Source organism: Tetrahymena thermophila (assembly GCF_000189635.1).
Source record: "Tetrahymena thermophila SB210 genomic scaffold scf_8254028, whole genome shotgun sequence".
In the NCBI taxonomy this organism is placed as follows: Eukaryota; Ciliophora; class Oligohymenophorea; order Hymenostomatida; family Tetrahymenidae; genus Tetrahymena; species Tetrahymena thermophila.
In genome coordinates, this window is record NW_002476022.1 from 34,552 (window position 1) to 60,393 (window position 25,842).

The 25,842-nt window shown below is 22.4% G+C and overlaps 10 protein-coding genes across 10 annotated transcripts; 5 read left to right on the forward strand and 5 right to left on the reverse strand. All coding sequences in view use genetic code 6, as the record gives it.

The window, feature by feature from the left end:
* Window positions 1–31: 31 nt before the first annotated feature.
* TTHERM_00670180 (tyrosine phosphatase) lies at window positions 32–1,363 on the forward strand (the record flags this gene model as incomplete). Its single annotated transcript, XM_001026339.2, has 6 exons — window positions 32–215; window positions 283–363; window positions 421–530; window positions 759–911; window positions 992–1,046; window positions 1,098–1,363. 6 exons carry the CDS (start codon window positions 32–34, stop codon window positions 1,361–1,363), a joined length of 849 nt encoding a protein of 282 aa, XP_001026339.2.
* A 290-nt stretch (window positions 1,364–1,653) lies between these two features.
* Window positions 1,654–2,516, forward strand: TTHERM_000670189 (hypothetical protein). The gene is made up of 2 exons (XM_012800664.1): window positions 1,654–2,200; window positions 2,259–2,516. Exons 1-2 carry the CDS (start codon window positions 1,736–1,738, stop codon window positions 2,295–2,297), a joined length of 504 nt encoding a protein of 167 aa, XP_012656118.1. The 5' UTR covers window positions 1,654–1,735; the 3' UTR covers window positions 2,298–2,516.
* A 488-nt stretch (window positions 2,517–3,004) lies between these two features.
* Window positions 3,005–8,498, reverse strand: TTHERM_00670190 (DENN (AEX-3) domain protein; the record flags this gene model as incomplete). The annotated part of the gene is made up of 2 exons (XM_001026340.2): window positions 3,005–3,814; window positions 3,882–8,498. 2 exons carry the CDS (start codon window positions 8,496–8,498, stop codon window positions 3,005–3,007), a joined length of 5,427 nt encoding a protein of 1,808 aa, XP_001026340.2.
* Window positions 8,499–9,286: 788 nt separating this feature from the next.
* Window positions 9,287–11,417, reverse strand: TTHERM_00670200 (hypothetical protein; the record flags this gene model as incomplete). The annotated part of the gene is made up of 7 exons (XM_001026341.2): window positions 9,287–9,538; window positions 9,613–9,915; window positions 9,967–10,122; window positions 10,181–10,339; window positions 10,400–10,640; window positions 10,936–11,168; window positions 11,214–11,417. 7 exons carry the CDS (start codon window positions 11,415–11,417, stop codon window positions 9,287–9,289), a joined length of 1,548 nt encoding a protein of 515 aa, XP_001026341.2.
* A 972-nt stretch (window positions 11,418–12,389) lies between these two features.
* TTHERM_00670209 (peptidyl-tRNA hydrolase) lies at window positions 12,390–13,403 on the forward strand (the record flags this gene model as incomplete). Its single annotated transcript, XM_001470999.2, has 4 exons — window positions 12,390–12,701; window positions 12,802–12,868; window positions 13,059–13,255; window positions 13,311–13,403. 4 exons carry the CDS (start codon window positions 12,390–12,392, stop codon window positions 13,401–13,403), a joined length of 669 nt encoding a protein of 222 aa, XP_001471049.1.
* Window positions 13,404–14,723: 1,320 nt separating this feature from the next.
* TTHERM_00670210 (WD domain, G-beta repeat protein) lies at window positions 14,724–16,178 on the forward strand (the record flags this gene model as incomplete). The annotated part of the gene is made up of 2 exons (XM_001026342.2): window positions 14,724–15,589; window positions 15,647–16,178. 2 exons carry the CDS (start codon window positions 14,724–14,726, stop codon window positions 16,176–16,178), a joined length of 1,398 nt encoding a protein of 465 aa, XP_001026342.2.
* A 413-nt stretch (window positions 16,179–16,591) lies between these two features.
* TTHERM_000670219 (hypothetical protein) lies at window positions 16,592–17,311 on the reverse strand (the record flags this gene model as incomplete). The annotated part of the gene is made up of 2 exons (XM_012800665.1): window positions 16,592–16,875; window positions 16,987–17,311. 2 exons carry the CDS (start codon window positions 17,309–17,311, stop codon window positions 16,592–16,594), a joined length of 609 nt encoding a protein of 202 aa, XP_012656119.1.
* Window positions 17,312–17,482: 171 nt separating this feature from the next.
* Window positions 17,483–19,679, reverse strand: TTHERM_00670220 (amine-terminal domain guanylate-binding protein; the record flags this gene model as incomplete). Its single annotated transcript, XM_001026343.2, has 6 exons — window positions 17,483–17,693; window positions 17,762–18,277; window positions 18,357–18,442; window positions 18,493–18,815; window positions 18,937–19,569; window positions 19,649–19,679. 6 exons carry the CDS (start codon window positions 19,677–19,679, stop codon window positions 17,483–17,485), a joined length of 1,800 nt encoding a protein of 599 aa, XP_001026343.2.
* Window positions 19,680–21,482: 1,803 nt separating this feature from the next.
* Window positions 21,483–22,193, forward strand: TTHERM_000670229 (hypothetical protein; the record flags this gene model as incomplete). Its single annotated transcript, XM_012800666.1, has 1 exon — window positions 21,483–22,193. One exon carries the CDS (start codon window positions 21,483–21,485, stop codon window positions 22,191–22,193), a length of 711 nt encoding a protein of 236 aa, XP_012656120.1.
* A 1,086-nt stretch (window positions 22,194–23,279) lies between these two features.
* Window positions 23,280–23,471, reverse strand: TTHERM_00670230 (hypothetical protein; the record flags this gene model as incomplete). Its single annotated transcript, XM_001026344.1, has 1 exon — window positions 23,280–23,471. One exon carries the CDS (start codon window positions 23,469–23,471, stop codon window positions 23,280–23,282), a length of 192 nt encoding a protein of 63 aa, XP_001026344.1.
* Between the last annotated feature and the right edge of the window lie 2,371 nt (window positions 23,472–25,842).

Here is a 25,842-nt window from a genome sequence, read left to right on the forward strand (position 1 = left end):
AAAATTTTTATATTTTTAAGCTAGGTCATAAATGGAACAAAGTGATTTTACTGACACAGACAATAAAAACTGTGAAAACATAGAATAAGAATCTTAATAATTAGTTAATCTTCCTCCTCCACCACCTCCTCCTTAAATTAATTTAGATTCAATTAAACTAAGTACAACAGATGAATATATATAAAAAAGGCTTAAGAATATGCAATTATTTGAAGGTAGATAAACCCTTTATTATTAATTGAAAGTACATTTTCGCTTTAAAATAATACAATAAAAAAACAGGGAAACAATCGGATGAACTTTCATCAAAGATACAAAAAATAGAAGATATTGATGAAAGAGCAAAAGCAGATGGCGAAGGAAGTACTACTACTACTTTAGCATTATATTTATTTTTTATTATTAAATTTTAATCAATAGCTGGAGAAGGCTTGAAAGAAGATATAGAAGGTAAAATTTAATGCGAAAGATGTGAACATTATTTTACTCAAGAAGAAATGAAGTCTCATAAAATATAGCATTCATCCCAAGTAAGATCTTTATTGAAATGAAAATAAATGAAATATATAAGATAGAATTAAACTTAAAAAAATTTTTTTAATTTAAGCCAAAAATAAGGATATTATATTCAGTTATTTATTATGAAAAATGAAAATTTTTAGATTTATTATTGGATAAGAATATTTCATTTAATTCTAATTATATTTAAGAGAAGAAAATATTTTTTTGATATCATTTAATCCTTTTTTAAAAAATAGATTTTAGATTTTCTATACTTAGGCTCAAGCTATAATAGTAACAATTATAAAGAGCTAAAAGTGAGAACGAAAATCAGCTACATTCTTAACGTAGCTTCAGAGTTGTCTAATGTTTATCCTGAAGACTTTACTTACTTAAAGTTAGATATAGATGTATTTATTGATTTTATAATAACTTCAAATTTGATAAAATTGTAAAAAATACTAATTCATTTTCCTTCTTTAATTTAAAGGATATAATAACTCAAAAAATATATGGTCATTTTTAGGAATGCATTGATTTTATAGGTAAAATTATTTTATTTTCAATATACAATATATTTTTAAACAAATTCCTAGAAAAAGCACGCTCTGAAGGAAAAAATATTTTGGTTCATTGCATTTAAGGGATAAGCAGGAGTGCTTCGGTAGTAATTGCTTACTTAATGTACAAAGGAATGACACTGAAAGAAAGCTATGATTTTGTAAAAGAAAGGAGATCAGTTATAAAACCAAATCCTTCATTTGTAAGGGATCTTTTAGCATATGAATTAGAACTTTATTAAAAAAATTCATGCACAGGCGAATACATTAACAAATTATATAAATTTTTAGTATTTGACTGATATTTTTTATTTTTATGTAAAAAAAGTAATTTGTATTTAATAATTTTTTAACATAAATTATCTATTCACTTAAAAAAATTAAAATAAATGAGAATAATATGTTTAATAATTAATAAATGTAGATTATCAAAATTCATTTGGTTGTTATTAATTATCCTTAATATTTTTATTCAAAAAATAATTTATTTAGATATTTAACAAGTAAATGATTAATGAATGAAAGATTGATAAAATTGATTTAAAATTCTAATAATTAATTATAATAAATAACTTTTTGAATGATAGATAATAGAATAATAAGTATATTTTTATTTAATTAAATATTTTATCTATTTAAAAAAAACAAAAGAAGCAAGAAAAACAAACTCTTAAATGCTTGTTAACTACATCAAAATCTAATAAAAAAATTAAAAATTGAATTTATATTAAATTTAAAGGAGAAAATAAGAATCAAATATTAGTCTTTTATATTTTTTATAGTTTTTATTAATTGTTAAGAAAATATTGTATGCTTTGTAGTAATAAGTAATGACAAGTAGAAACACAACATCAAGTGAATAAAGGTTTAGGCGTGCAAAATTTATCTTCGATGATCTTGAGAAGTTTATAGTTATGGATGTGTTTTTAAAAGTAGCGTTAGACGATTTAAAATTTTCCTTTTCTAAAATATTAAATTTAGATTTCTTTGGTAAAAGATTCATATATTAGTTTTAAATTACACCTACATCTGGAAATTAAACTGATAAAGTTGAAATTGATTTAGATGCATCAAAGCTACTTGAAGAATAAGATTGCATAAAAAAATTTATCGAAGACTCATAAAATTAAAATAAAGAGGTAATTAACTATTAACCATTTTTTATTTAAAAGTTATTAAAAATAAAATTGGATTTAGATGTAATTCAAAGTAAAATTCGAAGATATTGGTGCTTGAAAAGATATAAAAGAATTAGTAATAAAAGAAATAATAAAAATAAAATATATGTAAACATCATTAATATATTTTAAAAAAGAATAATAAAATTAATTGCATATATAACATATTAATAAAAATGTTTTTATAATGTCTTCTCATTTATATTATTCCTTTCTAATTTATTTTTACTATTTAACACTATTCTTATAATCAATTTAAAAATCCTCATCACAAATTAATTAAATATTTATTTTTCTAAATTTGTTCTGCAAATACTTTAAAAAAAATAAATAAAAATAAAAATATATTTTTTGAATATTCTAACTTTTTATAAATTAAAAAATAAATAAAAAAAATACATTTTTATTTTGATTTTAAAAATATAAATTAATTTAAAATTAGAGGTATCTATCTGATAGAAAATATGCTTGGCAATAATTTTAGCTATTTATTCTAATATCTCAATTATCATTAAATAATGTCATATTTTTCATTTCTAAAACATGTTCGATAAGAAGAGGTATTTGTTTTTGGTAATTCAAAATATTTTAAAAAAACATTATTTTTATAATATTATTATTTAAGAAAATTTTAGCTCTTTCTTTCTGAAATATGTCTCCATTTTAGCTAGCAACTAATTAACTAATAAAAGTTAAACTATAAAAAATATATACGAATAAATATTACTTAATAAATATGTTTACATTAAAATTTAATTATTGATTTCATAAAGGTAGTTTTTTATATTTTTCTTCAATGTAATATGTAATCATTTGTGTTTTAAAAAGAGTTTTTAAAAATTTTTTATGCTTTCCTATATTTTGGATAGTTTAATTTGTTATCTGTTCATAATCTAAAAGGCTATTTTGATTATTAGAGTAGATGGGGTTAGAAGGCATCTTGTTTAGAATATCACCTATATATTGGTTTAATGTTTCAAGTAAAGCAAAACAATCTTCTTTTATTTCTAATTCTTCATGTTCTTATAAAGGTCCACCCTTTTGGCTATGACTTTGAATCTTTTTAAAATTAGGCTCTATCTTTTCTTTTATTTCATTAAACATCTCTAGTGTAATATCTTGCACTATTTGGGAGTTTAATACTTTAAAGCTGCTACCAAGCTAAATAAAAACGCAATTGCTAAATTCTTAGTCTATTTTTTCTTTTTGAATGTACGAAATATCTTTGTTTATTCCTACCAAAATTGGTACGGGGCTGTCTAAAATAGGTAGGAGCTTTTATGGAAGATTGAAAATCATCGGATTAATCCACTTTAAAGGTTTTAGAATGGAATTGGAAAACAGTAATAAGGTAGATGTTAGTAAAGTTATGTTTTTAGTAACAAAAACTAAAGAGTGCTCTAACAAAAGAGATAAAAACAAAAACAAAAAATTGTTTATATCAAATTGTTACAAAGCTTTGTATATTCCCCATTCGCATTCTAATCTACCTGCATGTAAAGCACTTGGTATTTTAGATATTATCCTTTCATTTTAAATATTAAAATGGAGAGACGAATTAAAATCTGGCAAATCCTTTAATATAAAAATAATTTATTTATTTATTTTAAATATTTATTAGAGTTTAAAAAATAATGTTTACCTTATGAGCTAATTCTTATAGTAGCTTTTCAGATAATTATATGAAGGTGTTTGTTAAGAAATCAGAGTCTATGTTTGATAAAGTGTTTGGGATAGTATCAAGGCGCTCATTATATGTTTTAATACGCTTTATCTTAATCACATTTAAAACAGTTGTGATAATTTATAGGAAGAATTTTACAAATGGAAAATAAGTCACAAAGCAGAATACTTTTTCTGTTTACCAAAATTTCATTTTCTATTTTCCAATATTACTTGTTGAGTAAGACTTTTAAAGATTGGTGATGTTATTGTTAGCTATTGTAGAGCTGTCTAACTTTGTTGATTCAACAAAATCCTTCACCTTGAAGCAAACGCAATACAGGGTTTTGCTTGGGTTTATCTTCTCTAAAAGCTAGAGTACCCTTGAGTAGTAAACGGGGAAAGATTAACTTACTTGAGCAGACTAATTTAAGCTATATTAAGAACTGGTATCATTATCAGGTTTAAAAGCAAGGACAAAGCAAGAAACGCTGCTGCTACCTTATTCAATAGAATTGTTCGCAAACAGTATTTCATTTATTGAAGAAAAGGAATTAGTCATTTTAAGTTATTTAATTTGGCAGCCAAAAGGAAAAACAAATTCGTTAATAATTTTACTTTGGGATGAGTAATTCTAGTTTGGATTGCTACTAATATTATTTGGGTTTCTGTAGTGATAGAGAACTTTAGCTTCTGTAGTAGCTTATTTTTCATTAATATTTTTATTATTCTAATTTCTTTAAGCTAGTTACTTGATACACTCTTAAACATCACTATTATTAGGACCTGTGATAAAAAATTCTTCATAAAGCTTTGTAGGAATGTAGTTTGATGAAGCTTGAGATGCTTCCTTTGAAAAAAGAGCACTTTTTTTGCTTGAAAAATCTTTAATCTTAAGATTTATATTTGAATATTTAGTCAACAGCTGATGTGAATCAATAATTTAATTTATTGCTCCATCTTCATGGTTTTCAAATCCATTTTAACTCTTATCATAAACTAAGGAATGTTCATTATTAACAAGCATGCAGCTGCTCATAACACTCATACTCTCTTAACTCATTTTTGTATCATTGTCTCCCTCAAGATATTTATAATCTTTTTAATTACTAAGCAAGTTTCTGATATATGCATCATTACCTCTCTCATTTTTATTATCTGAAACATTCTAATTATTTTAATTTCCACCTTATAAGTTGATTTTATTTTTGTTTTCTGCTTCATCTTTTATGTTTTTATTATTACTGTTAGTTGAAATTGTTTTAATTATATTAGAAAAATTATAATTTCTGTTAGAAAATAACGCATTTTCTTCAGAGTAGGCACAGAAATGTTACTGAGATTGCATAGTTTCAATAGTTTCTTAATAAGACTGGGGTTGCTGCAGTTATTTATGGGATTAAGGCTTAGAGTGAGTGGCATTTTTTAAATTAAAACTATTTGAATATTTTTCATCAACTTTCTTAAAAATTGTTGGACTAGATTCTAAATCTAAACCTTCTTCAATTTAATTTTATTAAATATTTATTGGATTACTTTTTTTGCAAGATTTTGGAGTGCTTGTAGCAGAAATTGGTAATGGGTTCAAGTTGGATTATTAATAGTTATTGTTTTAAATATTTCCTCCTTGGGCATATTAAGTGTAGCTAGTGAATCTGTTGTGCTTATTGACTTAATTGTTATAGCTACTAATTTAGTTTGGTGTTAAGTTTCTCCTATGCATGTTTAATTATGTCTATCCATGACTGCTTATTGATCTCTGCTCTATTGATTAGAAATAAGTTTCCTTTGGTCTATTTAGAGTGCTTCCTTTTGAGTTTTGAGGGGTTGTTTGTCCTGAATGACAGCTTCCATCTAGTAGTCTAAGAGAACTCTAATAATTATTATTATTACTATTTTATTTATGACTAGAAGTTGCAAGTAAATCATTTTAGTTTTAACTATTTACTGCTATTCCTTGAAGAGATTAAGCAATCACATTTCTATCTGTAGAAGCAGATCTATTAGTGTTGAAATTTGAATGTAAAGATGCTCCTCCTTTAGTATTTTTTACATTATATGAAGGTTAATTTTAAAATATCCCATTTTAGAAGTTAGCATCTTAATTATTAGGAGATGGCTAAGCTGATAATCCTTGGTTCAATATTTCATTTTAATTCGCATTTTGTAATTATTGTGAATTATTCTTTTAGCCACTATCTTAGTTTTAACTTTATGGTTTAGGTTAATTCGTAAGTTGAGAGGAGTTTTATTTATTATTATTATTATCAGAAAAAAGAGTGTTTGAAAATTATTATCTTGTTCCTTTTATTTTAGTTAAATTTTAATTCTAGGACTTTGGAGTTTATGATTAGTTTTATGTGGGAGGAGGCATATTGTTATCTGATTAATTTTAAGCAAATACTTTTTAGTTTTTAGTAGAATTTTGTTAGTAGCTATTTAATGGAAGTGTGTTTTAGCTTATACCAATATTCCTTTGATTATTAGGATTTTAAATTGTAGTTATAGAAGTTGTAGATAAAGGATTAATTTATTGATTTTGAGCTTACTCTTTTTGAGTTTGTATTTAATAATTTTGTAGACTTGCTAAAATTGGAGAAATATGGTTACTGTCTTTATTTAATTAATTTTAATTAGTCTTTTAAGAATTATCATAGTTAGAAAAGTTTATTTAGCTTAAACTTCTTTAATACTCCTTACCATTATTATTGCTACTCACATTTGTAGTTGATAGTAAATTGCTTAGCTATGACTGATTCCTAGTTAATCCATGTGACACTTAATATTGCTAATACGAATTTTATTACACTTAAACAGTATTTTGAGTTATATAATTTTGTTGCTAATTTTACTCGTTAGTAATTTTATTTTAGCTTTTTGATGATTTTAATGGCGTACTTTAACTATTTTCATATGCTTATAAATTTGTTAATTATGAGCTTTGGTCTGTGTTCTCTTGAATCTAATTTGTAGTACGAGTTTAGAAATTTTAAGAGTTGTTTTATTTCTTTGGAGTCTTTGAGAATGAAAAATTTTCTTTCTATTTGCTTGATAAATTTAAAAGTTTATTTTTATTGTCAGCTTAATTTTTAGATTATTTTTAGTTCTGTCTGTTTGTATTCAATTAATTTGATCCATTTGTTGAATACTGCTAGTTCATCGTACTAGTGTTGATATTTAAAGGAATTACTGAATTGTATTACCCATTAAAATTAGAACTGTTATTGTAAGAGTTAATCTGAGAAGTTGATCTAGTATTGTCTTTGGTAGATACTATTTACTACTTGCCTTATCCGAGGGATTAAGCTTAATTTTCTCTTTAAAGAATTTATTCTATTTTTTTCTTGTAAGCTTATGAATTTAAACTTTAGTCAGAGTTGTCACTGCATAGATTATTATTATTATTATTGTTTATATTTGAATTATTATTTTATTGGTTGCTCGACTATACATTTGAGCTTGTAGATCTACTGTTAGATAAAATATTGCTGTTTGAAAGGTTAGACGACTACTACTACTACTATTGTTATAATAATTAAGGTTATATTAAAGGATTTGACGAATGAGAGATAAATGACTAAGTTCTTGTTAGGTTACTTGTAATTTAGTTTGGCTTATACGGTAATGTATTATAACTCTACTCTTAGTCAGCAGCCAGTGTTACAACCTGTAAGCTACTAGATGGATAAGATTATTATTACTATACATTCTTATTCTATGTTGACACTTGTGTTTATAAATCAGTACTTAATATATTTTGAGAATCAAAATTATCATTGAGAACTTTATTCTAAAAGAATGTCTACTGTTTGAATGGGAGACTTGAAGAATTCAAGTTATTTTAGATGCTTAAAGCACTATTGTTGCTATTTTATGTGGCTTGATAATTCATACCATTTGTTAAAATTTTATTTTCAGTAGGCATTTTATTTATATCTTGATTATTATAGAATGTATTTATATTTGTTTAATTTTCATTTAACATTTGAAATCCACTGCTCAAGTTAGTGTTATTATTGTTATTAAATGCCTAATCAGGAAGGGGAATCTACTGTCTGCTGGTGGTCTATAGGAAATAAGTCATTTAATTATTTGTTGCTTAGTTATTTGCCATGATTGTATTCGATGTACTTAATTTTTGATTCTACTTTTCCAATAAACATATTTTTTCTTCGAGTTCAGCTATTCTCTCAATGTAGACACACTCTCTTTATCTATGATCATTCAAACTTTTTTCTAGATGTTAAATAAAAGATTGTCTTTCACTTAAATTTTTATTTAAATTTTCTGTTGCCATTTGGAGCTAATAATTTCTATTAATCTCATTTGTATGATTTGTTTTCATAATTTCTATTAAATCTCTCAATTTTTGATTGTGAGCTTCACTTGCTTCTAGCAATTAGCTTAAAACTTAAGCGTTGTTCATAGCCTAAGCTACTTTAATTTATTATTTTATCTATTGGCTTTAAAAGTATTTTTCTTATTCATTAATTTCTTCCATCATAATATTAACTTATCCTCTTGCCGAAAAAACTAGAGGATTGATCTGCTTTTGACTAATTTACTGCTGCTAATCTTGTTAAATGTTTGTTATCATTCAAAAATGAGAAAGTCAATAGGGTAATTGGAATTTTTATTAGATAAAATAATACAACTAATTAATTTATTTATTTTCTATTATACTATGTTTTTATTCAACTCAAAATATAAACTCTTCTTACTAACCCTTTGTTTGATTTTTACTTAAATAAATATCAATTTTTGAATTAATTCCTTTAAATGTTTATTAATTTGTTTGTTTTTTGTTTGTTTGTTTGTTTAACAACTATCTTAAGTCTATTGAATTTGCATTAATTTTAGAATTTAAGCAACAAATTAGTATAAACAACTTCTTTTATTTTTGAATTCGATTTGATAAAAATAAATAGCTAACAACTAAATAACTAACTAACAAAAAATATAGCTCAATAAACAAAAAATTTTTTATTAAGTATTTTGTTAAAAATATAGAACATATATACCAACAAATTTGCATATATCTTATTTATTTGAATGTAGATATCAATTTTCTAATTGAATCAAAATTTGACTAAATTTCTACCTTATTGAAAGAGTAATTAATTACAAATAAATTTAGAAATTATTAATTTTAATAAAATTACAATTTTGCTGAATATTGATTGATTTATAATATAATTCAAATTTATTTAAGTTACAAACTAACTAATACGAATAATAAATAATTTTAATATATTTATATTAATATAAATGTATCCTTATTAATTCAAAATGTTTTCATTTTATCAGGATTCTCTAACATTATTTATTTTTGCTAAAGATAAATAATAAAGAAAGAAAAAATTTTGAATAGAGGAGACTAAAACATCACTTCATCTTTATCAAGTTGATTAGTGATTCTTTTACACTATTCATAGTCTTATACATCGTTATGATATCATCAAGTAATTCATTTCTATACATAGCTTCGACTTTTACCTTTGGACCACACTTTATGCAATCTTTAGCATAGGCTTTCTTGCACTAAAAGCAGAAAGAATGCCCACATGGAATGATAGTTATAGGCTCTTTAATAAATTTAGAACAGTAGTTGCACTTCAGGCTCTTTAATATTTCTTACTATTTATAATAATACGTGAAAATTAATTAACCAAACAAAGTTGATTTTTATAATTTAATAAAGTTTATCTCACCTCACCTTTTTCAAGTTTATCTACATTAACTTTAAATATTTATTCTTTCTATTTGACACTATTTACATTTTCATTTAGGGATTTTATCACTTCTTTAAGATTTTGAACTTCTTTTAGTATAACCTCTTTATCTTTAGACTCTGCTCCTTTTTATAATTTTTCTTGCTATAAAAGATCTGTCAAATTTACTATTTTCTCATCCTTTTTCTCTATATATAACTTCAAAGTTTTTATTTCATCAACTCTCTCTTTGTCTTATTTTTTGAATCCTTCAATATCAGCTTCCAATCTTTGAATTTAATCCTAATTAAAAAGATATTTATTCATAATTATTTATAATGTAAAAAAAAATACTTTATTTTGCTGAACTTGTCTCTCAAAATCGCTTGCATATCTCTATGTTTATGATCTCAAGTCTCCTAGCATAAGTTGCGACTTTTGAAGTTCGTTTATCTAGGCTTTTAATGTTTATTATTCTTAAAGGAGCTGCTTGTTCTGTTCTTTTAAGTTCTTTTCACAAATAAAAATAATTTTAAAAATGTAAAAATTATTAGTTGATTGACTTTACATGAGTTTCATTTGATTGGTTTTCCAACTTTTCTTTTTGATAGCTGCATTTTTACCTCAGTTCTAAAGCTTCTGAACAGTACTAAAGCTTATCTTTATCAAGACTTTTAATCTTTTCTTCTTAAATATTTAAATCAGCTTTAGCCTTTTCCATATTTTGCTTTATTTTAAAAGGAAAAAAAAATGTTTTTTAATTGATTTCATTAATTTAAAGATTTACTTCCAAGCTCTTAATTTATAATTGAAGCTCATTAATTTGCTTTTGGGCTTCTATCAAAGCGTTTTTAGCCTTTGACTTTTAATCTTCTTTCTACGAATTGAGTTTTGCTTCTAGCTCTGCTACTTTTTTTTGATAGTTTTATTCTTTTACACTCCATTAATCCATTCTTGATTTTTCTAGCTCCTTTATTGTTTTGAAATCTTATTCTAAAGAAGTAAATTTAACTTGCAAATCATCAAACCTTTATTTTTTGTTGCAAAAATTTTAAATGATTTAAAAACATAACTATAAAATACACATTTTGAAATTTTTAATTTAAGAATGAAATATTTTATTTAAATAATTTATTATAGTTAGGAAAATTAAAAAATTTAAATAAATGAATAACTAAGCAAGAAAGACTATTTGAATGGCATAATTTTTTGCTTGATAAGTATTAAGAAAAGGATATGTTTTTAACTGATAAATTAAGTAGAATATTTTTTCGAAAGCATTTATTTTTGATAAATGTAAGAAATCCTGTAAAAAAAAGTTACTTTTAAGTTTATACTCTAATTCGAGAATTAAGTTTTTCATTTGTGTCCTACAATTTTAGGTTCTACTCCGTTTTTACTTGCACAACTATTTTTTCATTTTAAAGCTCTACTTTTATCAATTTAACTTAATTTTCTAATTCTTCTATATTAAGATTGCGGGAGTCAATGAGGTATTAGTGCTCATCCAATTTCTCGCTTAGTGTTTTTATTATTTCTTTCTGGCTACCTCCTAACTATAAAAGAGTGTTAAAAAAAAATTGTTAATTATTTCAAATTACTGTGATTGAAGCTCTTTTCTTATTATCCACTTACAATGTATTAGATTTATTTTTAAATGGCTAGCCGAAAATTTCTGTAGATTGAATAAGCTTAGAAGATCTAGGCTTGTTGAAACTGTTTTCATCCTAAGTACTTCCTCTATTTAAGGTTTTTAAAGATTTTGGTTCAATTTAAGGGAAAAAGCTACTTGAACTGAGCCTCATTTTTAAATCGTTATTAAAATTGTTTGTGTTAATTATAAAAAATTTAAAGTGCTACCTACTTATTTATAAAATTGTTATCTGAATAAATGATTATTTTAATTACTTTAGTTGAAAAAAAAATTTTATTGAATTAGTTGTGTTAAAATAAACTTCCTTTTTTATTATAATATACTGAGTGATAAAAATTAAGTTAACTCCTACTATAAATATAATATAATATATATAATTAAGAAATCAGATAAATGGTAGAAAAAAATATTTATCACCAAATAAAAATAATTTTAACCAAAGTATTTTATCTTCAAAAAAATATAGTAAAAAAAGAACTTATCAACAAAGCCTTTATAACATAAATATCTTAAGAACTATTCTTATTTTTAAATAGATGATTAAAAAATTAATATTTATAATGATAATTAATTAAATTAATAAATTAAAGACTTTATAAAACTCAAATATAAATTAATTTTAATGTCTCTTTATTGATTATTTTACATATAAACAGATTAATTGTTGAAGGTTTAATTAAATTAAAGAGTGAAATATATTTTTTTAAAAACGATATTTTCCAGGAATCTAAGAACAATCAATAAAGTGAGTATATTGTAAATATATAAAAAATCTTTAAAATACTTATTTAAATTCATTAAATAAATAAAAGAGATTTTCAAAAAAAAAAAAAATATACTATATAAATAAAACATTAAAACGTAATAAGTGGTGTCTCTGAGTATTTAAGACAAGCAATTTTTGTTTACCTTTAAAATAAGTAAGAAGAGCAAAATTTGATAATTTGAGAATGCAGATGATAATAATAATAGAAAGTTGACAATAGATTTAATTATTTTGGCGAATTAAGGAAAATAAATAAAATATCATACTTTTTTTAATCTAAAATAATCAAAATAAATTTACATTCGTTAATTATTTCTTTATTAAGCATTTAATAAATTTTAGCTTTATTTTAAATAAATGGATCATTAAGCTTTAAAAAACGATCTCCTCTAATTAGGATTTGAAGAGGCTTTAGTAGATTAAGCTTTAGCTCTTACATAAGATAAAGAAAAGGCTGTTGAGCTTATATTTTAATTTTAAGAAGATTTAAACAAAGGTGGTTAACCAGATTTAAGTAAAGTAAATTTATTAGGAGATCTCTCTCCTGATTAACTCCTTGGAATGATTCCTGCTAACCAGAAGCAATCTTCAAAAAATATAGGCAGCATCTAAGTTAAAGATATGACATATCCCATGGGAGAAGATGTTGATGAAGTTTATTACAAGATGGTAAAATTGAAAATTTCATTTTTTCATTTTTCAGATTTTAACTAATTAATTACTAAAATAAAATTTTTTGTATTTTAAAGTTAATTTGTTAAATAAATAGGTCTTTTTAGTTAGAATGGATCTTAAGATGGGTACAGGTAAAATAGCTGCTTAAACTGGACATGCAGGTAATATAATTAATTAGTATTCGTTATTTATAAAATGAAATCTAAGAACTATTATACTCCGTGTTTAACGTGTTTATGACTTTTTGTATAAGATAAGAAATAGACTTTACTCAATAAATAGTTTTACTTAAAAAGTTTTTGCAGAAAATATTTTGGTATATTTATTAATGAAAAAAATTTATTATTAAAGTTTTGGGAGCTTATTAACAATTGGAAGAACGTGCCGATGAACGTGAAGTAGAATAAATTCTTGACAATTGGGAGGAATGTGGTTGCCCTAAAATTGTTTTAAAAGTAGACTCTAAAGACTAGCTTCTTGAATTAGAAAAGAAAGCTGTTGATGCAGGTCTAAATACCTATGTAGTATGTGATGCAGGAAAAACTTAAGTAATTCATTTCTAAGTTTTTATTTTGAAGGTTAAATAAATATTATTTAAAATAGGTTGAACCTGGTAGTATTACAGTTTGTGCTATTGGTCCAGCAAGAGCAGATATTATAGATTCTATAACTGGACACCTCAAATTGCTTAATTGAGTTTTTTGTTTGTAAAAAATCTGATACTACGTACTATAATAAAAACTCAAAAATATTTAGTTAATTCATATTTTTAATTATTTATTAAATGCATATGAAAATATTTTAATCAAATTTTAATTAGTTTTTTTATTTAATTTTTTCAATAAAATTTCTTTATTTTAACCAAAATTTTTAATTTTTACTAAGTTTCATCAAATTTAAATTCATTTTGATATTTTAAATCACTACTTTTGTTTAATGGATTTCTTCAAATATTTTATCATAAATTATTATTAAATACATGTGAAAATATAGAAATAATATTGAATCAAAATTAGTGATAAATTTTAATTCATCAAATCATTTCAATCTAATTTTTTTATTTTATTTAATTTATAAATTTTATTCAGTTTCTTTTTATTAAAATTATTTTGGTGGTTTCGATTTTTGAAATAATCTACCTCTATTTTAATGGCACTTCTAAATAGAAATATTTATATTTAATATATAAATCCAAACTCTACTCTTTAAGAAATTAGATAAATCTTATTTATTTTATTATTAAAGCTTTTCAAAGATACATTTTTTTATTTAAAAAAATAATTCATTTTTTATGAAATTTAATGATGAAAAAATCAACAAAACACAGCACAGAATTTTTTCATATTCAATATAAATTTATAAAATTTTTAAAAAGATTAATTTTTCTTTAAGAAAATACTTTTTTATAGTTTAAATATTTAAGTTGAAAAAAAACTAATTTTTTAAAACAAACTGCCAGTGATTTTTTCAAAAATTAATTTTATAAATTTTACATAATTAAATTTAGAATTTTGAATTAATTCATTGGCACATCGATTTGTTCATTTGAATTGTTTTCTTAAAATGTTTTTCTAAAAATTATTTAAAATTTTTTTAATCCAAAATCATTTTAAAATGAAAAAAATTGAAAAAATTTATACTAACATTACTTGATCAAGTAAGTTTTTCTAATATTATTAATAGTAGCAAAGAAGATTTTACTTAAGAATATTAAATCCAATTTTTAGTAGCTAATAGTGAATATTAATTTTGGAAGCAAGTTTCAATTCAGATAAACATTTAATATGCATTTTATATTTTGTTTTGATGGTAAATTTCATAACTTAATGCATTTATTTAAGAAATTTTCTGTTTATAATCATGTATTTACAACTTTTATTGCTATTTTTTAAGCCAGCTCTCTAATTCTTGCCAATAAATATTGGGAAAACTAGTGTTTAATTTTAATTTTTTATGAAACAAAAACAAATAAATCAGTAGAATACTAATTAGATTATCAAAAAGAGAGTTAAGCTTATGATTTAATAGAGATCTGATCAGATTCTTGAAGAAGGGAGATAATAAGATATTCCAGATACTTAAACTCAAAATACTTAATACACCCAGAATTATAACCATCCTTTTGAGTGGTCTCGAGTCCTTGAAAATATCTCTGTTGTCGCTTTACAGAAGTTCACCTCATAATCTATAGGTATTTTGAGCGATAAGCAAATAATTATGTTAAATGTTAGGACTTGCAAAATAGAAAGAAAAATAAAGCCTAATAACAAAGCAACATGCATTACGATATTGAACTAATACTAAAATTATTCAGAGTCATAATCACCAACCCATATTATTCCTAAAAAGAAAGTAAAGAGTTTATGCGTTTAATTTTTTACAGGCCACTTTGATGGAACTATTACTCTCTGGGTAATCTAAAACAACAAGGTTAAAAAGATGAGAGTATTTACTGATATTGAACCTTCTAATAGAAGACCTGTCAGCTGCTTAAATGTGATGAGCTTCAAATAGCACTTACCAGCTCCGCAAAAAAGGCATTGCTCAGAAAAATTACAAAGATGGAGAGGATCTACTTAACAACATTAAAAAACTTAGGTATAGGTAGTTGTCTAATATGTTTTGTTAAGTGGACACTAAAACGGAAATGTTAAACAATGGAACATACTTACAGGATAGTGCTTGAAGGAAATAGAAACAAAACACAACGGTATTCTCTTTTGTGTAGCGTCAATCCAAGAGACCGTCTTAACTGGAGGCTATGATAATATCTAGGTGCACTAACCTCAAAGAGCTAATTCTCTACCTCCCTTTTCGTCATTCTAATAATAATCCTCCTGTCAAGCTACTTCTACTAACCAAATTTACGACAAAGTTTAAAGGTAAGTAATCATAATTATGAATTTTTCAATTAAAAATTTATTCAAAAATAAAATAAGCAATTTCTATGAAGACTCTAAAACAAGCGAAGGACAAAATTTCCCATTTTCTGCTTCATAATCTAGAAAAAAATCATGGAGCAATTAAAGGGAAGAAGAAAGAAGCAGACATATAAAAAAGGAATTCAAAGTAATCCATAAGGGATTTGCGAACTACTAAATAAAGCCAAACTATACATAAAAAGAAGAAAAAATAGTTAGAAACATGATTGCTCTTGGTAGCAATTAGATTATTTCTCATGGCTTCACAAATGATGTTACGGAATGGAAATTAGAGTCAAATAAAATGACTAAAAAAATATACACAGGTCATACAGATAATGTAAAATGCATTGAAAAGTTAAATGGTTCTTCCTTCGTAACGGGCGGCAGAGACTCTAATGTTATAATATGGGATAATAACACAAAATCTAATCAAATATATGAAGGAGCTCATTCGCAGCCAGTAAGTTCTCTTTCAGCTATTGATGATAAATCATTTGTCTCTTCAGGAGAAGATAACCAAATCTTATTTTGGAAATAATCTAAGTGACAAATTTATTTGATTTCTAAAAACTTTAAAAATAGAATTCAGAAAAAAAATAAAATTTTATTTACTTGATAAAAAATGTAAAAAAGATTACTTTTTTATGTTTAGACAAGAAAAATAAATGCTATTTTATTTGGATTTCTAATTCATTTAAGGAAGTGTTCTTTGAGCATAAATAAAAAATTCAATTAGTTAGACTTCAATACTTACTATTATAATATATTTACTTTAAAAGTTTAATTTAATTGTTTTTTTTATTATAATTTTAAAATGAAAAAATAAATTTAAACAACCAGTAAAATTCATTAATATTATAATTCAATTTAATGCAATAAATTTGATTTTAATTCATTAAAATTAATTTGAATTTATAAACGTTTAAATATTTTTTTATTTTTAACGTATTCTAATTTTTCTCATTTATTTGCTCCGAATATTATTTTTTTTAAAAATATTAAAATTTAAAAACTCTTTGAATAATTTTTAGTATTAAAAGCAACAACAAAAAAACATGAATTTAATTTAAAATAAATTTTTTAAAATATTTTTAATTTCTTACTTATTTTGATAATTTGTTAAATTAATTTTGATAAATAATATAAATTTTAATTTTTTAAAATATTTGATTGAATATCTCTTATTATAATAAAATGATTAGAATTCAACCACAACACCCTTTCTTTTTAGTTTTCTTCATATCCTAATTATTATTTTAACAAAAAGTTCAACAAGAATTATATTTTCAACTAATTAAAAAACTTAATATCTTCAATAAATATGCTATTAATTTTATTAAATAAATCAATTTTACGACAATTTATTTCTTTAGTGAATCTATTTGTTAATTTCTATCTTCTATTTATGATTCTAGCTCTTTGATGTCCATTTTGTAAGTTTTCCTAACAAAATAAATAATTATGAATATTTTATTTCTATTAAAAATCTTTACTGCAAATTTTCAACTTCTTTTCTAGTTTCATCTAATTTCTTTTGGATTTTTTCTTTTTCTTGCTCGTATAATTGCTTTTGCTTTTCTTACTACTTAATCTTTTTATTAATATAAAAAACAGATATTTTAATTAGAAAATTAGTTGTTTAATGATCTACTCTTTCTTCATATCTATTTATATTTTCATCTAATAGTTCTATTTGCTATTTGTAATATGTTTCTTTTTCTTGGTTGAATTAATCAGACTATAATTTGCTTTAATTCTTTTGATCGAAATCAGTTATAATAGAATTAACTATTTAACCTATGAATTTTTCATGGATTGAATGTATGTGAGTAATCAAAATTTCTGACTTTTTCATTCCTACTGCATGCTAATCATACTGGCTTAAAAATCTATAGATATTTATTTATTTAACTAAGAAAAAAGCCTCATAAATAAGAAATGATTAATAAGTTACTCATTGAATTCTGAAATGTATTCATTAATATTTTTATGATTAAACTTCTTTAAAACAAACTTTTCATTGAGTCCTTTTGTTAAGTCTTAGATGAGTAAATCGTTTTATCTTTTTTTTATTATCAAAAGAAAATAATTAAAATTTAACACTTACAATTAATTCAAAGTGTAAATTACGTGCTAGCTATTTCTTCGTTTTACTCGAAAGCTTATTACTCTCGTGATTCCATATGATTAATTAATTCCATACGATACTGATGGTAATACTAATTTTTTTCTCTGATTCCTGCAATAGAATCATATTTTTCTAATACGTTATCTCTAATCGCTCTAAAGTTGGTGTACAATTCCATAAAATCAACTGCAGTCTCTCTATTTTCTAATAAGGTTTTCATTTAAGATTCAAACTGTTATAAACCAACTTGATGGCCTAATATGCATTCATTTTAAACAATATTTTCCCAAGCACTTTATATATTAGGAATTCCTTCTTTATGATTGATGTTATTTATAAAGGTTTCTATCATTGAAATCATCATTCTTCCATTAAGATACTAACCATTAAACATTTTTGGAGTGCATTTTTAGAAAATAAGTGCCCTTAATGCGATTATTTATTTTTAAAATTCACTTCTTAAATCTTCCAACTATAACCTATCCATTATTTTTAGTTTATCTTCTTCGCTAATTGGCCTTTTATATAAATTAAATTAAACTTAAAAACTTCGATTAAAAAAGAAATCTATTTATATTTATTAAAATATTTGAATACTTAACCATAGTCAGACATGATCTGTCCTTGAAATAAGATAGAATTGCTTTTCTAACATTTTTACTTTATTATACTTTGGTGTTACCCTATTTATAAAATATATTTTAAATATTCTTAATTAAATCATATGAATTACATCTTCCATGAGACAGTTTTCTAAGTACTGATTTGCAGAGATTCTTCTTCCTTTTTAGTCTTATAATTCAAGGGAAAAGTCTCTTAATATCCACAAAAATTTGGGAGTATACTAAGCAAGCATATATTCATCCATTTTGTCTCCATACTCATTAACTGCAATATTTTTTGTAAGTTTTGTAACAAGTCCTAACTAACTTATTGATGTCTCATCAATAACACCTTTGCTATTATATATAAAAAAGCTAGAAATAAGCATGGTCAAAGTGAAAATCTTTATATCATGATCTTATGTTTATTCAACGCTTTATAATCCTTCAGTATCTTTTATAAAATAGTTTTAAATATACAAATAAATTAAGATATTTTAATAGAATATATAGCTAGTAGCTTTATTTTTAAGAACAAAAGTATTTATAAATTCTTAAAGATATATATGTATTACCTATAAAGAATATATAAAGATCATCATTTTCGTTATACTATGGATTAGACCACATCCAAATACCCATAGTGCAAGCATTTACAGAATCATCTACTTTAAATCCTTCGCCTGATCTTATATCAAGAAGTTTATTCAAAAGAGCACTTTTTCCTGAGCGATAAAGCCCAACAATTGAAACGAAACAAATTTTATGATCAGAATATTTTTCTAGTATTTCTATTGCTCTTGATCCTAACTCCATTCTATTTGAATCTTGATGGAATTATATTAAGCAAATAGCTGATGGTTTTTCAGAAGTGCTATGATTCAAGTTAATTTAAATGTCATTAATTTTAGAAGGCGTATCATTCATTTTGTTTTTATTTTGATTATAAATGTTTATTGATTGCTGTATCCCATTAGTATAGCTTGAATTGCCCATATTTTATTAATTTTAATTGCCACCATTTTTAGAATAAAAGTTATCCTAATTTCCATTTAATCCTAGATTATATTTTTAATTGCCAGCTGCACTAACTCTATTTTGCATATCTTTTACTTTCATTTCATGTTATGAGATTTCATCATCATCTATTTCTTCAGAATCTTCAAATTTTTCGTTAAATTTATAGCTTTGGGCTATATTCTTCTGTCCTAAATATATTAATATTAATTAGAATGACCTCATTTAATAAAACCCTTAAAAAAAGAGAGCTTATATCTTCTATTATACCTTGATAACTACTTTGATAGTTTTGCGCCATGTCTAAGGTTTTCAGAAACTTTAACTATATTAATTGATAATTAAACGCTTTTAACTTAACAACAATATCCAGATATTAAAATGAATTTTAATATTTTTGTAATATAAAAATTAATCTATTAAATTAATGAATTAATTAATTAATTATTTGATAGTTTGCAAAATCAAATTATTTGAAAATAAAAAATTTTAGTCAGCAAAATCGAGTTTTAATGAAAATCTAAAATATTTAAGTTTTTTAAATTGAAATCAAATAAAAATAAAATCATATTTTAAAATTATGACATATGATTTTCACTATGACATACAGAAAGACATACACATGTGCAGACACTCAAAGTAAATTCTTGATAGAATCAAAAGATAATTTTATTAACAAAACATTTATTATAATAATTAATAGTATTTTTTTAAAATTTATTCTTTTATTTATCCAAATTCAAGCGAATATCTTTCGTTACTCATTTATGTGCTGAATTGATAGTGCAGTCCAACTATTTTAATTAGTTAGTATTTAACATTTATGACATCATATTATAAATATTTATTTTTTAAATTTAATTATAAATTTTCAAACACTTTAAAATATATTTTTTAATTAAAAAAATAATTTATTTTAAACTTAATTAAACCATTTTGAAAATTTGACAGAATTAATACTAGCATCAAATTTATATAAAAAATTTCATTAAAAAGTTAGTTTAATCATTATTTTTATCTTAATTGTAGCACATATTCTTATTTTATAATTTAATTTAATAGTTTATTTTAATTTTTATAATTTTTTATTGTTATTATATTAATTAATTTGATATGAGTGTCTTCTTTCAATTTATTTAAATTTTTTTGATTCCTTTAAGTTTAGTATTTAGCATTTCAAGTAATTCATATTTTACTTTTATTTTAATATCATTAAAGTTAAGATCTAATTTAGTAATATTATTTTTAATGGTTTTTATAATTATTTAGAATTGCAATATTAATATTTTATAAAGCACCCTTATTATATAAAATAAGATTAAGGCTTTCTATTAAATTAATTTTCCTTGGAAATATTAGCTATAAGTATTTTTAGAGATTTTTCATAGGCATTAGGAATTAATATTTCCATAATTTTTCAATAATTTTATCTTAAATAAGAGTACATTTTTATTAAAAATTTTAAATTTAAATATAAAAAGATTTAATATTTTATAAGAATCCCTTAAATTGTTTAATTGTTTTAAACTACAAGTAAAAAATTTATAATATTTCTATTACATTAAAGCACAAAAATATTTAATATAGAAGCTAATAAGCATTAATTAATGATGGTTGACAATATGATTTGTGGGTAAAATAAAATTATTGGTTAGATATTAATTGAAATGATTAAATAATAAATTTTCAAACTGATAATTAAAAATATAATAATAGATTTATTATTAGATTACACTTGAATCAATCAATCATTATTTTGAAATTTTTTTATTTTAATCTTACTTTTTTCTCATTAATTTTTAATTTATTTTGAGAATTGACAGCCAAAAATACATACTGTACTATTTTAAAGATCAAATAAGTTTTTTATTAAATTTAATTTGTCTACTTATTATAAAAAAGTCAATTTATTTGATACAACTTATTTAGAGAATTGACAGCCAAAAATACATACTGTACTGTTTTAAAGATCAAATAAGTTTTTTATTAGATTTAATTTGTCTACTTATTATATATTATAAAAGTAAATTTATTTGATACATTTAATATAAAAATTAAAAAATTTAATCCAATAAAAAATTGACTAAAAAAAGAAAGGTAGAAAATGGAATATTTTAAAAGCATACATTTGATAGATCTTAAAAATTACAATCCTTAAGAAATTTAAGATTTGAAAGAAGTTTCTTTAATTTAGAAAGAAATCAAATACTACTTTTAACCACTATATGAAATGTTTACAATTAATCTGAGACCTTTTAATGAATAAGAAACATAACAATTATCATAAGAAATTAGTTAACTTTTCAATAAAATTGAGAAACTTTAAATACTAATTATGGATGAATATTTTGAACTGAAATACCTTTAGTTGATTGGAAAAGCTATTTCATAGTGCTAAAACTTAAAATATTTAAATATATTTATCTTTAATATCAAGTATATTTATTGTGAAGAAGGATAATTAAGTGACTATGTCATTTTTACTTAATAAATAGCATAATGCAAAGGTATTTAATACTTAGATCTAAACGTTGAATAAGGTCATATCGATGACCAAACTTGCTTTTAAATGCTTAAAAATTTGAATAGCCTTCCTAAACTTAGTCAAATTGAATTAAACTTAGTTGATAATCCATTATATATTGAAGATTGCTGGCAATAACTTATTTAGATGTTTAAAGGATTTCATAATTTAAATTATCTTATAATAGTGTTTCCTTATGAATAAAGTAGAGAGTTTATGGAAATGTTAAGATTAAGTTTTAAAAAAGTAATTAAGAAATTGACCCATATTTGTCTTTCATGGTTGGATTGACCAAGATCAGTAATAAAATAAATAGCTAACTTTTATTAAAAGTAGTAAATAAAAAACAAATTCTATTGTTTCATGTTAATTTGATAAAATTATAATCAAAAAATTATTTATTTTTTATATATTGTAAAAATAAATTTAAATTGGTTTTATTTAACTTAAATTTATTTCTTTAATTTTTACCTTAATTCACTTTTGAATAGAGGAAAAGTCCGAAATCGGAAATCCGAGGGACGAATTATCACGGTATTACTGTCATTAATTAAATTTTCATAAGTATTTTTTCAATATTTTAAAAAAACAAAAAGAAATGTCATTATAGAGTAATTTTTTACAACAATCTAGAAGAAGTAAATATTTATTTTATAATTAATATTGTTTAATTATTTTTACATCTAAAATATTTTTTTAATATCCTCACTTTAATCTTTATAAGTTCTCTATTTTGAATGGCATTATTAATTTTATCTGCATATAGACTAATAAAATTTTTAGTAAAATTGAGATCTAATTGAGTAACATTTTGATAGTTTTATTTAGCTTAAGCAATATCCTAAGCTTTATTGTTACAAATTTACTTATAATTTAAATTCAATTTAAGTTAGAGATATATATAATAATGAAAGATTATCTATTTAATATTCCATCAAGTCAATATATAGAAGAATCATATTTTTAACAATATTAAGAATCTGATAAAAAATAAAATTTATTTAATTGAGACTAATCACTTGATTTAAGGCTTAGAGAAGTAAGGCTTTTTAAATAATTTATAATTTACTATTTTTAGAAGCTTAATATACCAATTTTACTTAAATATAAGTTGAATTTCAAATGAACAAATCTTAGCAATTTTGAAATTACTTTTGATAAAATTAAAAATTTAATAAATAATTACTAAATTCAAACTCAATATTTAAAAATGTTTACATTTATATTCTAATTTATTAGTTTCAGTAAATACTAAACCTTAAAGATTTAAAATGGCTTAACTTGTTATTCCAAGAATCTTATTATATGTAGAAATATAATTTAACTTTTGATTAAATTAATAATTCGATGGTACATATTATTTATTTATTTTGTTGTTCAATAATCTAATTTGATGACAAAATCATTTAGCTTTACTAAATCTTATTTAATTAAAGAAAATAATTTTCTTTTGTTTTTAAATGATCTATCTGTTGAATAAATTTCTAAATTTTTTGTATTATTATATGAATCTTTTTTTTTGATAATTCTACTGATAATTTTTTTAGTATTGTTGCTTTAGCATCTCATTTTTTTTCCCAAATCTCCATATACATTTTTATTATTTTTTTTAGTTTCAGCAATTTGATTTGGGATTTTTATAGAGTTTTTTCAGTTTTTCTTTTACATTTATTTAAGGCTCACTAAAATAGTTTCTCGTTTTTTTTCTATTAAAGATATTATTTAGACTTTATGTTCTTTAAAAAATATTTGATTTTCTATTTGTTTAAATCTATTATTGATATATTTTATTAATTCACTCATAAAATTATTTTTCATCAAAATTAAGCCTATCTTCAAGCACATTTTCATACTAACTTTCAAAAAAATTTCTAGAAAAAATTAGATATTATGCTAGTGTGTGAATCAAAAAAATATTGCATTTGATCACATAGTAATTATAAACCTTTAGCATATTTATTATTTTTTTTTATGGATCTGGCATTTCTAATAATTATTGACAACGAATTCTGCTTCTAAGTACTAAATTTTTAATTTTATTTAGTTTCAATTATAGTAAATTTATTTTATTTCTATTTTTTATCTCTCTGTTTTTTTCTTTATTTTTATCAGAATCTTTTAATCTATCTTTTTCCACTTAGCTTTTTTAAGAAATAAATAAAAAAATATTTCTTTAACAAAAATAACCTCCTAATTCTGAAAATATTTAAAATTAAATTTTAATTTTAATTTATGATCCTAAAATTAAATATTTTAATTAATTCTGTTTTTTTAATGAATGAACAAACTAAATTAATTTAGCTGTAGAGGATTTAAAATTCTTAAAAAACATAAGAACTAATTAATATTCTTTTATATTTATCCATAATCTAAGTTAATTGATATACATCAATAACAATAATACGACTTTATTAAAATTTGTAGGCTAGATTTATACAACACTAATTCTTATAATCTAAAAAATTTTTTTGTGGAGATTTTGATGCTTTTAAGCTGGAAAAATTAATTTTCATCTCTTTTCACATTCATTGATAAATCTTATTTTTTCATATATACTGACTCTAAATATTTTCGAGGATAGAACAAAAAGTAATAAAAATGACTCAAAATTTTTTAGTTTACTTTCTTTCTAATAATTTTTAAAAATAATACAACTAAAATAACTTGAATACTCTATTATTTTCTTAACGAAAAATCTAAAAAAATATGATTTATGTATGTGTAATATAGAATAAATATAAGTAAGAAAAATTAATTCAGAAACAACTTATAAATATACTATGACTAACGGAAAGGTATTCTTCATAGACTAGTGTCTAAGGATAATTTAATTTTTAACTTTCATGACTAAGATATAGTCAAGCGAAAAATATTATATATTTAGATTTTTTTATAATTCAACCATTAAGTTAAGGAAAAAGTATCAATTTTTATAAAAGTTAGTAATACTCCTCGAGTGTGATAGAAAAATTCTCTTAGATGCCTTTATCTTTTTAGGAAGTTTTAATGTTTTTAATAGATTTTATATCAGAAGCGTGATCATGTAACAAAAAATAATCTAATGAGTAAGACAAAGTATTTACATAGAAATGAAATTAATTTTAGTTAAATCCGCTTATATTATGCATTTAAAATATAATAATAATGATATTAGATATTTATTAATCACTTAGAAAAAGTTAAGACTTACTAATTGATTAACTTTTACTTTATCATTATAATTTAATTTCTGTATCTATTATGTTCGATCACACAAAAGTTGAGGCAAATCGCTGCTTTACCCAAGAAATTGAAAATTTTTTTCTTTTCTCAAAAATTTAAGATGTGATTGATTATAAGTATCTTTTTGACTAAAATTGAAAAGGATGAAATTTGTAAAGAAAAAGATACTCTATTCTTAGGCCAGCTTCAATCAAAAAACATGAATTGAGCGCCATTTTTAAAATTATATAAATGGATAACGAAAGAAAAATTATATTATTTGGAGACATTTTTATAAAGAAAGATATGCTTATTAGATAGATAGAAAGATACATTTGATTATTACCAAAAAAGTTATAAGATTACAGTTATCGTAAACGTCATATCAATATTTAAATTTTTGAGAAAAATTCTAAATAATGCACATTTCCTTAAAAAATGAATTTTAGATTTATTTTTTTTATAAAAATATTTTTTTCATCTTGAAGTCTTGTTAATTCTTTTTAAATTTAAAATAACTTCTCGAGAAAAATAAGAGGAAATGGCAATTCTACTTTTCAGTATTATTTATTAGGTTTTTTTAAATTTCAAAATGTATTAAGATTTCTAAATCATATACAACTCAAATTCTGATTACAAATGTTCAAAGTTTTTGTGTATGACAATTAAATGTAATATTGAAAAGCAATTGAAAAAAAAGACATATAAATTATAAATGTAGAAGTAGGTTTGATGTGCA